Below are 13,736 nucleotides of genomic sequence, written 5' to 3'. Positions count from 1 at the left end.
CGCTCATGCGATCGTCGGAAAATGAAATGTATAACGATTCGAAGGCGTGTACTTCGTTAAAGCTCGGAGCTCCAGTTCATCGCATGCTGAAAAACAATTGGAAAAGAAAACTTTCATGCAAATTTCTTCCCTCGAAAAAAGACTGTGCTGTCCAATAAATCTCGAAAATTATGAAGTTTCGTGGAAATATTCACAAAATACTAATAAGTCTGAGGGAAATTTTCATGAAACGCGCTCGGGAAAGTTTATACCTCGAGGCATCTGGCAACACCGACTAGGTGGTAACATCATGGTTCGGATTTCGCAACGGGAGGTTGATCACGTACATTTTCTCTAAGAGCGAAAAAGTGAAAAGTGATGAAAATTTCCACGCGAATTTCGCAAAATCGTGGTCACGTAACCTTCCGAGGCGATACGATGAAATTTGATAGGATGAGATTCGCGTGGGTGATCAAACAAGATATGAAAAATGAGATGAAAAAGAAAGAACTCGCTAACAATTACGCGATCAATTCCCGGCACGGTGTAACTCCAGCCATATCGAGTGAAGATCATCGTCAGCAGGCACATGCAAATAATTTTTTTGTCTTTTTTTCTTTTTTCTTTAAAACGCAATCCCGTAATTGAGAAAAAAATTATAACCTTATTCTAATGCAAAAGCTGTAAAGCTCATCATAAACAACGCATGTTGACTTACTGGTAGCGGCGTTTCCTTGCGTAGTATACTTTGGATCATAATGAATATCGGTGATATGCCAGAAATATCCTGCAAAATAGGAAACTTTATCCTGACCGGGATTAATAGGGGGATGTAAGACGTGAAAGTGTAAAAACCGTTACAAACGCGGCGATTTCAAATGTTTCAATATCAGATCAATATGTGTTTTAGCGGTTAACATGGTTGAGCACTTTCTGACTTCAATCGAATCGTATATTTGAAAAAAAAGTAATAACGAATGGCACGAAATAAAAATAACTTATTTGTCAGTGGAAAACAGTGAAAATTTTCAAATATCACCGCTGTTTATTAAGAGGCTTAATTTATACGTTCAAAAAGCTCGTTATTTTTATGTTCCTTTAAATAAACAGGTTTTGCCTCCCTTCTGTAAAATTTCGCTGTCAGTACGTATAACCTTGTCGAAATATCCCAGGGATTAAAACCAGTATCATATCGGTGAGTTCAATTTTCGTTGCTGTAGATATGGAAAAATACATCTCACACCAATTGCTGCGCTTCCATTGTCACAAATAAACATAGAGATCATATTTGCGTATCTATACGAAAAAAAATGCTGTGGCGCACACAGCGACATTTGTTTGGCAGATGAAAATTTTGCTGTTCCGGTAGTAAGCTTTATACAAAGTCTCATAAAATTTAGACTAATTATTATCTTGGAAATAGTGATAGATAAAATATCACACAGCGTAACATTAAAGAATATTAACAAGCTTTACTACCTATCTTAGTATTGCATTTATGAGCACTATATAAATGTTATTATATTAATATTGCAATTTCCGTTTTAAGTGGAATTTTATGTATTTTTGCGCTAGCAAACACAATTTTTAATTATCTATAAAAAAATAATATAAATTATTGTATTTGTGTAAAAATCATTAACATAAGAATATTTATAATCTATTTTTATGCGTAAAAAAAGAGAAGATTGTACAGAATAAATCATAGAACTGTAACAGTTAAAATCTCTGTTGAAGATGGAAAAAAAATTAAAAAATAAAAGTACAAGAAATTAATGCAACTATACAACATTCGAAAAGGATGTAATTGCAATTTGCAATGTGCAACTGTACAGCTTTTTTTTAAAACTTACACCAATTAATTTATCTCATTAATCCGTGCAAGATAAAGTGTTTAAAATAAGGTCATCGAAAAATGAATATTTTGCGAGATATTTTATGGCAAAATATGTCTAACAAAAGTAAGGTATAAAACATCTTGTAAATTATTCATTTCTTGACTATCTTATTCCTGTATCTTTTCAATAAAATAATCTCGGAAATAAATTTATACAAAAAAAGTAGAAGGTTTTATTTTGTAATATTTATATAACAACTGGAAATCACTAAAATTTCCCACGCGGATGCATATTATTGGTTAATCAATTTCCTCTGTAACTCAGTCGATAGCTAATAAAAGAACGTATAAATAAAATATATCGTTTTTCCGCTTTTTTATTAACATAACAATATTAATGATAATTATATATCCTTTAAACCAAGCTTGATCAATAAGAAATTTATGTGCGGAAGTACATATCAAAGTTGTAGTTATCGAGAAATAAGGTAACGATTTGATTGATCCGATTGAAACACATACTCCCTCGTCTTCGCTAACTTTCAGTTGGCAACAGTCGGTAGTAAAAATAGATTCGACATCATTCTAGCGCACGGTTGCATTAACGAAAAAATAGATTCGACATCATTCTGGTGCACGGCTGCAATGCATTAACGAAAAAAATTGATTTTACATTATTCTGGTGCACGGTTGCATTAACGAAAAAAATCGTATCTTTAAAAATGAGTTTGGCTATATGGATTTTGAAGTGCACTCTCGTATCGAGATTCTACCTGAAGCGGTATCGCTTCAAATCTGCCGCTATTCTCGACCTATTATATAACGCCGGGAAGTTTTTCTCTTGAGAAAAGCTGTGCCGCGGAATGGATTTTCAGGCGGCGCGTAAACGATAGCCAGATTGCGCCTGAAGACATCGGATGAGCTATATAGTCGCAATATAATTTCCCTTTATACGCGGGATTAAAAATTGCGTTTACCAGCGCATGTAAGGAAGAGCGCCTTGCAAGCGCACGAAGTGTTTCTCATCGCGGTTATTCGCAAAATCGCAGAATACAAAGTTGCAGAACGTGCGGTACTTACCTATCTTCCCTTGCACCGCGCAGAGCCACGAGAGCAGTATCAGGTAGTCGCGTATCATCTTTCCGGAATCGCACCTGTAATTACAGACCACGTTTGAACGCTAGAGAAACCGAATGTCGACGATCGGCGTCGGCGATAACAACGCCGCGGGACGGCTTTGTTTGCGCGCGCGATCGCGCGCCCCGAGTCCACTTTGTTTGCGCGCGCGCGCGCGCGCTCGCGAGATTGCGGCTAAGAACTCGACTACGAGATAGAGTATTTCCGACAAACCGGATATTCTCGGGGTCATAAAAGATGATAAGTATATATGGCGTCCCCTCGGTGCGGTATTAAAGCGGAATAACGTTTCGCGCAGTTTAAACGCGATATGCAAATAGGTCGGCCATTAATGTCGGATAGCGCGGCCACGGATAATTTTGCGCGCCCGCTCACCCGTGAACGCACCGAATTTGGATCTGATCCGGATTTTTCTTCAGCTTCTATTTCCAAGACACACTGCAGGAGTGGGAAAAATCAATTCCACGTCCCGTGGAAATTCGCAGTCGTAGCATAATGCCATTCAGAGCTTTATATTTACCTTAGCGCTCAATAATTTCAATTATGTGCAAGTGCAGTTTTAGATTCGGCATAAAGAAGGATTTGTTGATCTATATATATATTTGACGCAAAAAGCGCTGCGGGCAAATATCAACAAATTTAGCTTTTGACATTTCGCGTAAAAAAAACCGGCTACTCTCACATGTTTCTCTAGTTACAATTCAAACTAGCGGTTATGTGACGCCCATAGTTTTCGGAAACTGTCGTAAAATTGACAGAACCGGGCGGGAAATTATATTCCGGTTATACGTTGGATTGTATGAAATTCATTATTTTAGGAAAAATATGTGACGAACTACCGCATGTAATTAATGCAGTGTGCGTCGCGCTGGTATTTCGTTCCCGGCGAAACGTAAATATTCAAGATAAATGACGCTGCGGGAAGTGATAAACAAGCGCTAATTTCGGATTTAATTCGGTGACAATTGCCTGCCTCGCGTACAATGAACCGACGCGTTACTCAAGTGTCTTGTATATGAATATTCGCCATATAGTTAGACAAATATGGCAAACGCTCATCGCGGAGTATTACGGTTTCTAATACTCGCAATAATGTAATTTCTCACATCAGAAACATGTAAATTAATTTGCACGGCTATGCGCAGCTTGTTTTCGCAAAACTTCATTGAAACTTCAATCTCTGCCACCGCGACGTTATTATTGTCCATACGTATTTCATTACGGACATCATTTCGCGGCGAAAAAAAAATCTTTTATAAACGTGTCCCCGTGATTACATCGATTTTTTGTAATATTTTTAACGCGAGATTTCATCTCCTGAGTTTTCTATCTCGTCATTTTGCAGAATTCCCTGCAGGTATTTCGGCGGCGCCCATTCACGCTTACCTTGCTTAACGTATTGCTCCGAGCCCTGCGAGCGCTGAAAAGCGGATGAGTGGAGGGCGGGCACATTTGGCCCGGCGGCCACCGTGAATTTCAATTTGCGACTAGCACACGACAGGAACGACAAGCAGAATTACGAGGACGAAGCGAACCATTACGGGCAATCGGTCTATCATGGACGGCTCTTTGTACAGCCGTGGGCGGAAGTTTACGATGGGGACACGCGATTTTCTTGTTCGTTTCGGGCCGCGTGCGCGACCGGGCGTTAACGACTTAATGCAAAATAATGGCCCGCGTGTCGATACGCGGTCCCGTCTGCCCCCATAGGCGACATTAACCACCGCGCCGCGGCATGAATAATTCGCGGCGACGCGAAGTGTCAAAACGTCGATACGGTATCGCGAACGGTTTCGCGGAACGTAATTGCGACCAAGTAATTGCATTGATGATTCCAATCGTTACCCGGAGGATCGATTGTGTCCCGACGGAATTGATATACTGGGAAGATCGTCTCTTGTCGCGACAACTCTTGCAAATGACAATAAAACGCAGTGCCTTATAGATATGATATGTCTCTAAAATAGATTAAAAGTAAGTAGAAATGGTCGCCGATACTCTGTCAAACGCTTTTCAATTCTTTGAAAGATTTACCGGCAGCCTCAAATTAAAATGAGCAGAGATTAATTAAAATTAAATAGGACTTCGTAATTTATTTTAGAACTAAAACTTAAGTAGTAACAATTTTACTTTTTTCACAATATAAAATATATTAATGATTTAACTTTTTTAGTATCGAGAACATATACGTTGCCAAGTATCTTTTCTGAGATGTAGGATCAGTTTTATGAGTATTTTTATCAGACGTAAGTAAAAAAAACAATATAAAAAATATCAAGTTGCAGATGCAAGAGATTTATTATACTGATTCGTTAAATCATAAAATTGAAAATAATATGTCACTTCTGTTTGTGAGTAATTTTGATTAATCGAAACATCATATGCTGCAATACACTTTTTCGTATTCACGTATATTACGCGTACCGTACTGGAAAACTCATCCAACGTCGAGCTCGTAAACGAGAAATCATTTTTCCCGATATATATATAGCCTGCTCGACGCACTAAACGACTAAAACTAAACACGAAACTTTAAAAACTGCGCTCGTAAATATTCATGACACGCGCGAGGTGTAATTACTTGTAATCGCGTGTCACATCGCACAAATGGCTATGTCGAGCCGCCATAAGAATTCCGCGTAATGTGTTAACGCGATAGCTGCTTCCACGAGCGAGAATAACGAGTGCATAAATGCTGTTACGTTGCGCGCACGTATGTTTTGGATAAATAGCTCGCGCGCGTACATAAAAACGGTTAAAATCTTAATTTTTATTATTACGAGAATGTCAAGACTTCAGAGAGATCCTTTATTCTTTTCGACAATACCCGTGGCAAGTGAAATTTTCATTCAAGAACTGCAGAGTGAACTTACATACTTAGGTATATAACTTGAGCTGATTTTGAATATTGTATCTACTTTCCTATAACCTATAATCTCCGTTAGATTTTAAGGGGGGAGATTCATGTCTTTGACTCTTTTTTTGATAATTTTTTGTAAAGAACTGAGAGTATTTATTGAATCCTAATAAAATACATGATAATGTTGCCGATCAAATGTACAAGAAAAAAATTTTTTATAGTAGAAAAAATACAAAGTGCAGCTGCTCGAAGTTGTCGTCTAGATTTTGCGCGGGAGAATGCCCAGGTCCTTGTAATGAACTGAAATCAATGAACCAAAAATTTTTCGTTAAATTATGATTCTCCGATGCGCACCTAAATTTAGCAAAAAAAAAATTGAAAAATAGAGGACGTTTTAACAAAATTTGAAATTGTGAAATTTTTTTAAAACGTCTTCTATTTTTCAATTTCTTTTTTTTTTGCTAAATTTAGGTTCATGCGCATCGGAGGATCATAATTTAACGAAAAAATTTTGGTTTGTTGATTTCAGTTCATTACAAGGACCTGGGCATTCTCCCGCGCAAAATCTAGACGACAACTTCGAGCAGCTGCACTTTGTATTTTTTCTACTATAAAAAATTTTTTTCTTGTACATTTGATCGGCAACATTATCATGTATTTTATTAGGATTCAATAAATACTCTCAGTTCTTTACAAAAAATTATCAAAAAAAGGGTCAAAGACATGAGTCTCCTCCCTTAAGATAAAATTTTATTTATAAATATATGTCATATATTTTGATACGTATACGTTTAATATTTTTTCATATATGTGTGTGTGTGTGTATTCTTTCAATTATTTTCAAAGATCTTTTGCCATGTCAGTACGTACGATAGTATACGTACACAATTCAATTCACTCACAAAAATCTTCCTCAAGATCTGATAATTTCTACAATTTAATATTTATTAAGAGCAGCACGGCTGTCCTTCGAAAAATTTAAGTAATTGTGCGCAAATCTCTCTAAGTTACGAGAATAAATCTCAAACTTTAGAAAAAGTACTTCTTGCGTAAATTCTTGCGTTTTTAAATCCTAGATGAGATAATATAATACGTAACAATTTCCTGAAGAACTATTTACCCTGTTTGTCTTGTACTTTCTTATTCTAGCAGTGTAGGCACATTAAATCGCAGACCTCGCGCTGCTTCACGCTCCGATAAACTCAGATTATATCTGGTCATGGTGGTGCGTTGTCAAGATAACATCACTGGCATCGTTGAACAGGGTTGCTGAGAATGTTGTCAGACTATAAACCTCCTGCCGCGCCATTACTCGACATGTCTCGTCTATATTAGAACGATGTATTCCGTCCTTCGGAACCGTGGGTCCTCTGTACTAGAAAACGCTCAGCTGACCTCGATACCGCGTCATCCGAGTGACCTCGTGATACACGGATGGCGGAGTAATTATCGGTGGCTCTTAGGTCGGGTGGCTAACGAACTGTCGTGCAGGCGTCACGGAAATCCGTTTTCTCCGATCGCATCGACTATCGCCTTTATCGGCAAACCGTTTCTCCCTTTTGCTATATACGTAATCTTTCTATCGCAGCCATCGGCAATCAGCAGGGGATCAGCAGGGGATCGCGATAAAGTGGAAGCACGTATCTGCCATTCCTTCGCGAAATTTGCCGAGGCCAGTGGCGCATTTTCGATTAGGCCCCCCGGATTCGAGTTTGAAATTGTATCTAAAGATAGCGGCATGAAAGAATAAGAAAACTTTTCTTATTTGCAAAAATTTTTCAAGGTCACAATTTTTAATCCGACAACTGCGACGGAAACACGCGATCGTACATGCAATTATCAAGAATTGGCACCATTTGCGGTAAAAGCAAATGAAACTTTTAGTAAATTATCGATTAAAGCTTTCCGTTAATTTATGGCGTCATTTATCACGGAGATGGGTAAAGCCGACACGAAATTCGTGTGCTAACGTTGCCCATTATTGTGTACAAAGAAATATTAGGATAGGATGTCTGTTCGAAAGGAGATATACGGCGAATACAATAAGTGTATTGATTGGTTTTTCGAAGCTGTGTGCCTCAATCGGATTATATTCCACGGAAGGAAGCCAACCAACAATTTTTCGATTGTTGATTGGTTCCCTTCTGTAGAATTCAAGATCCAATTTTATCACGTTTCAAAATAAATCGCACATCCGCGCCACTTTTGGATTTTGTTTTATTGTTCGGGCATTCGCACAATACGCCAACACGCCTGTTTCGTTTTAGTAACACCTTCCACTTCCACAGTTGTTTGCTTTTAGCTTTTCTCTATATACGTGATCATTGCTTTATTCCAAATACAGAGAATGTAAGAAAGCACGCCTTTTCTACCGTCTTTCTTCTTTGTGTTAGCTTTAAAGTCAAACCTAATATCGTCCCACTACCAACGCTACAGCGCTCCGATGTAGATTTTCTCAAACGTTATTTATAAATATTTGTCGAATAAGAAGAATCCAACTTCCAACGACAAACGAACTTGCAATCAGAGTACTACATTGCGTCATCGTGTCGCATACGAAATGGCGCATCTCAATATTTGCCATATCTTACCGAAGAGCATCGCATGCGGAAAGACATATTTCAATATTTGCTTGTCTTGAAAGGGGCTCCTTACGAAATTTGTTAGCCGTCCGTATGATCCGAACCAAATTACAGCGAACTCATTGTCGGTAATAACCTCCGAATTGAAAGGGGCTAAATTGCGCCAGAGTTTATATACCTAAGCGGGGCAGCACACAATCCCTCTTTAAACAGGAACACAAAATAACATATGCGCAATATATTCGCGCAAATTACTTTAAAATTGAAAATTAATTTATTGTTAATACGTAATTGTTGTTTATGTATAACGTACATGTTTTATTGTATGCGGATATATTGTTAATACATATTGTTTTATCGCAAAAAGGGAGGGGGGAAATTACCATTCGTCGCTATCTAGTTCTCGCAGTGATGAATTTGTGCATTAACCGATATATCGTTTTTCGTCACTAGTTTCCCCTCGATTTCGCCCCGGGCGCGATTCACGTTGCGCGTTAATAGTCGCCCGGGTACCACGATTGCGACGTAAATCGCGCCCGTTCGCCTCGTTAATGCAAATCAAAATTGTCCCGGAAATGTCATTACAGAGCGACTCGCGGCGCGTTATCGCACCGCGCGCCCGGTGTAATACGTTTTTCATTCGCGTCAACGTTAACACACGCGTATTCGCGCGGCGTGCAGATTGCGCGTGCTCGTCAGCCGCCGTTTAAGAGCCACCCGCGGAAATATCTGCGACCGGTTATAAAGTACGACGCTTATCACGCCATCCGCTTGCAACATCCCCGTCGCGCGCTTTCGCACGGGGCCCGGCCGCGCGACGCGACGACAGGGTGTATCACCCCGAGCTCCCGAGGTGTATATCTTCAGTGGCATTAAGGACACGGAAAAAATATTTCACCGGAAAAAGAAGGAACTTTATTTGAAAAGGCAGAATTTTGAAAACACGAAACCTCGTATAAAAAAGATTTATCTCGCGTTATGAATTTTTATTGTATCAATTAGACTTTGTGTTAAATTACAGTTAGATATAGAGATATTTTAGGTACGCTAATTGTGTGAAAGATTGACTGTTTACTGATCAACCGTTGATCTCTTATCAGTGATTAATCTTTTGGTAAATAATCCCGCTACCCTGATGTCATCGTATGCAACATATTACGTTTCGCTTGTTTGTATTGAGCTCGATACGCAAACTGTGCGCCGCTCTACACGAGATGTAATACTCGGCGTGACTGGGCGTGTCAAAAATTTCTCCACGCGACGTTTACGACAAGCTCGCGTGTTTCCGAGAGTCGTGTGGCTCTTTAAGCGCGACGCGTCACGAGAGAAGCAACCGGGCGGTGAGCGGCGATGTCAGATACGCGCCGAAAACTGTCGTGGTCGCTATAAATCTCGGGAAATCAACGGACCACTCTCGCAGTGGCTCTCGGTGGTTCCCCGGCATTACGGGACACGACGGGGTTTCGCCTATCCGGACGCTCACGTGACAACTTCTTAACCCGTAGCCACGTACGCGCTCGGGCTTTACATCGAATACCACACCGGGCTGTATCTTTCCCATCGCGCGTTTACGAGCGGTGCTTTAACCCTCTTCCTCCACCACCGCGACCGCCCGCCCGCGTCGTCTCTTCTTTATATACCATTCTTTATATACCACGAGCTTATGTGCTCCCCGCCGTGAGTTTATCGGTAATTGACCTTTGGGGGATAGTGTTTAAAGGCGGACGGACTCTTGGCGAGAGATTCGTTGCAGTAAAAAGAGAAGAAGACCCGCAAAGGGTAGTGCGTGAATTCTCCCCGCGAAATTGGATACACCTTGTAGAATGCCTGTACGTGCTCAAGGACGCCAGGGGACAGTCTGTAAAATTGTGAGGTTCGTGGTAAGTTCTACATACCTTTCCTTTTATCATCAAACCAGTGCGGATCGTTTGATGTATCAAATTAAGTTGAAAAGAATCTCATACCTATTTCAAAATTATTTTTATTAATCAAAATTAGGTTCATTAGTTTTAATAGTTTATTTTCTCATTTAGAAAAATGTTTCACAACTACTTTGTTATTACTTTCAACTTTATTTGGCACAAATTTTTAATAGAAAAAGTTGCGTTAACGCAGGTAAAATCAGATTTTGATAAAGAAACAGCATTCTCGATACGCTATGTGATAGAAAGAATTTTAGCAAATTTATTAAAATTATTTATTTGTTGATAAAAATTATACTGTTGCTTAATATTGATTCTAGTTCTCACGAATAATCATATTTTTTTCATTGCTTATTATATAGCAAACGCGACGACAAAATTAGATACCTATATATATTATGTATAAAGCTAAAATACTGTTGTATCTCACTGCAGTCCTAAAATAATCCCCCAGAATAATAATTTCCGAGGTAATTTCAAATATCTTAAAAAGGACAAATATAAGAATTTAAAAAAGATGATTTAAAGAAGAACAAACTTAGAATGTCTAAATAAAGTAGTCTAGACTATTTCCAAATTTAGAAAAAGTTAATCGCGCTAGTTTAGCTCGCTGCAACTGTATTATTTGTTATTACATTAAATTGACTGTGCAACAGAGAAAGAGAGAGAGAGAGAGAGAGAGAGAGAAAAGAAGGGGAGAGATAGCGTACGAATAACCTTATTTGTACGAGCATACTGCTCGATAAGCTCGAAACGATAGCAGTTTCCGACCAAGTGACAGCAAACGTCAGCTGCCACTCGTGCGTGATGCGCCGAAATTAAATCAGCGAACGTTGCATATATCGTGGACGATGTATCGTTTCCTAGCTCTCTCTCTTGCTTCCCGAGGCCCCGTATCCTCTCATCTGCAGAACTCCGTGCGGGCTTTAACGCGAGTTTTTAGTTCAACTAGCCCTTCGGGCTGCATTTTTCAGATACGTAATACGTTGCCGTTTGAGAGCAGAGATGCCTCTTTTGAACGCATACATATTCATATATCTTTTTCAACTGCAGAGAGCGAGAGAGACGTCTGCGGCCCTTTATTCCGCGACTTTTGCAAAATATATTGCATATTTAATTCGCGTGCACCATGACACGCCGCACCTCTTTGACAACACATAGTTCCATCCCATTTAATTCGGCTTTGAATTCTTTAATTCGTCGAAAGGGAACGCGCCAGCTCGAGAGCCGTACTCCTCATTCAACGCGCGTGCGGTTTATGTTTTTCGATAACAGGAGCACAAGAGAGATACGACTGTTTAACATGCGTACGCACGCCGCACTCGCGCTTAACGCGCGACTGGAATCGAATCGGGGCTGATTCGCAGCTTCAGCAGCGAATCCCGCTCTGCCGCGCCGTCGCGTCGCGTCGGCTGAAAACTTTTCTCGAGGTGCACGCGAAGGTCCGATTCGACCGTCGCCGTCGTTGCGAAGGTAGATGCAAATAGAACATCGCGTGTTGCATTTATTAGCACGGAGCCGTTCGACGGCTAACGAGCTGGAACTCTCGTTTATTTTCCTACCGCCCGACCCCTCGCGAGGGGTGCCCTCGACTCGTAATGGATACTCGCGACTATCGGTCCCGTCCCCGTTCTTTCTCACCTGGACTCGTTGTATCTTTTGTGCCGGGCTGTCCGATTCCCTCGCGCGTTTTTCTTTGATCGCTACTCGCTACTCATTATTCGACCTGCGGGAGTGCAATGATATCATTTTTTCCCTCTTACGTTTACACCGTTCTCCCGTTGGTCTTATGATGTGCTTCGTGATGAAATGAGGTGAACGGTTAAAGTTGAAACAAATTTCTTTGAAAAAATGAAGGTAAAAAATTAAGTTAGTAAAGTTTATAATTGAAGAACTTAGTATTAAACAATTTTGGATCAATACTTTTAAAAAGTGAAGTTTTGGAAAGTGTTTCAGAATAATTAACTCCATTAAATCTGCATTAAAATTGTAGATTTGACTTAAATAATAAAGTTTATTTTTAAATATTAAATAACCTATTTATGTATTTACACATCATCTTAAATCCATAAATATATGATTTTTAAGGAAAATATGAAAATAAATTATTCAATTTTCTTAAGATATCTAAATATAAGAACATATTTTTTAAATAGACTCTGTACAAATTCTGAGCAGATCTCACTCTTGTTGCAAATCCTTCAGTCTGCGCAATCAGTTATTCCGTAATAAAAATACGTAATAAATCCGTATAAAATACGTAATAAAAATACGTAATAAATCCGTAATAAATCTTAACGCTTTCTTAATTAGCACCGAGTAAATGCCGAGAATGACAGTTTGCAAATTATGTGCAGCGCAAATAAATAATAGAATTTTATTCTTTATGCAAGTTTTACTGGTTGAATTTATTTTAGCAGAATTTTGATATTGAAAAATTGTGTGTGTATATAAGTTTCGTCTCAATCTTCATTAAAAAGATATTGATTCTAAATTGATCGGATCTGTCAAACTTAAGATCGGCTATAGGGTATACTCTGCACCGTTCGCATCAGTGGCGCATTCGAAATGGAAGCGAAAAGAATAAATTGATGCCCAGAGGAAAGAAAATGCAAATGAGCGATCGCGTGTAATCTTTACGGCGAGTTGTACTCTGCGCTTAATAGGCTAAAGTTCTCGCTCGTTTTCCGCTCTTACAAGAAATCGTACCTAGTCGTAATAACGCCCGCTCGGGCTACTATCTATCCCGAGTACAACCCTTCGCGTCGTACCGGTTCGCGCTCGCAACCCCTTTTAATCAACGATCTTATGTCGACCCGCCCGCGCTGTTTATACATTCTTCCGCCGAATTCTTGCATCGGGATGAGCGAGCACGTTTTTTCTTTGTGCGGGATACATACTCGTTAAGTTGGCGTGTCGCCAATCACGGGTGTATGTACATAACGCGTGTAGCGTTAATGGATCGGTAGCTGCGGATGCAAGACGGTGCACTGGAAGGGCTCAAACAAACTTATTGAAATAAAAATATTATGAAACGATCTAATATATCGGTGAACGGATAAGACCAAAATAACTTGAATAAAATATTTATGGGAATCTAATATTGACAATAAAATAAAAGATATACTACTAAAAGACAAGAGAAAGACAAGACACGAGAAATGTATAAGATATATGAAGGTAGGATCGCTTCCGCAACTTTTAATATTCTTTTTTAATAATATGTGTAGACTATATGTGTAGAGTAAGAATTTTTTTAGAATAAAATATCTAACAACTTTTTGTCATTTTTATTCTAAAAATTGCATCCTGCTTCTATCCTTTTCGATCGTGATTAAAAACTCAATAACTTGCACGGCGGCGTCATATACCTATAGTTCACGGGTCATTAACCTTTACCAGATCCATAAATCTTGTAA

General features: G+C 39.2%; 1 protein-coding gene across 3 annotated transcripts in view; it reads right to left on the bottom strand.

Annotated features, from left to right (window-relative positions):
- The window catches only part of LOC139825140 (cyclic GMP-AMP phosphodiesterase SMPDL3A), a 62,486-nt gene that overhangs the window by 19,029 nt on the left and 29,721 nt on the right, over window positions 1-13,736 (bottom strand). For 2 of the 3 annotated variants that reach the window (XM_071797657.1, XM_071797656.1), the window contains 2 exons: window positions 2,897-2,970; window positions 698-766 (listed from right to left, as the gene is read on the bottom strand). In XM_071797657.1, the coding sequence (XP_071653758.1) occupies window positions 698-766; window positions 2,897-2,970 (143 nt within the window). Of the gene's footprint in view, window positions 1-251; window positions 334-697; window positions 767-2,896; window positions 2,971-13,736 lie in introns of those variants that run through there. The other variant, XM_071797658.1, reaches the window with a different exon arrangement.

This window comes from Temnothorax longispinosus, chromosome 1 (assembly GCF_030848805.1).
Source record: "Temnothorax longispinosus isolate EJ_2023e chromosome 1, Tlon_JGU_v1, whole genome shotgun sequence".
NCBI lineage: Eukaryota > Metazoa > Arthropoda > Insecta > Hymenoptera > Formicidae > Temnothorax > Temnothorax longispinosus.
Note: the sequence above shows the minus strand (reverse complement) of the source record. Positions and strands in the feature narration are given on the sequence as shown.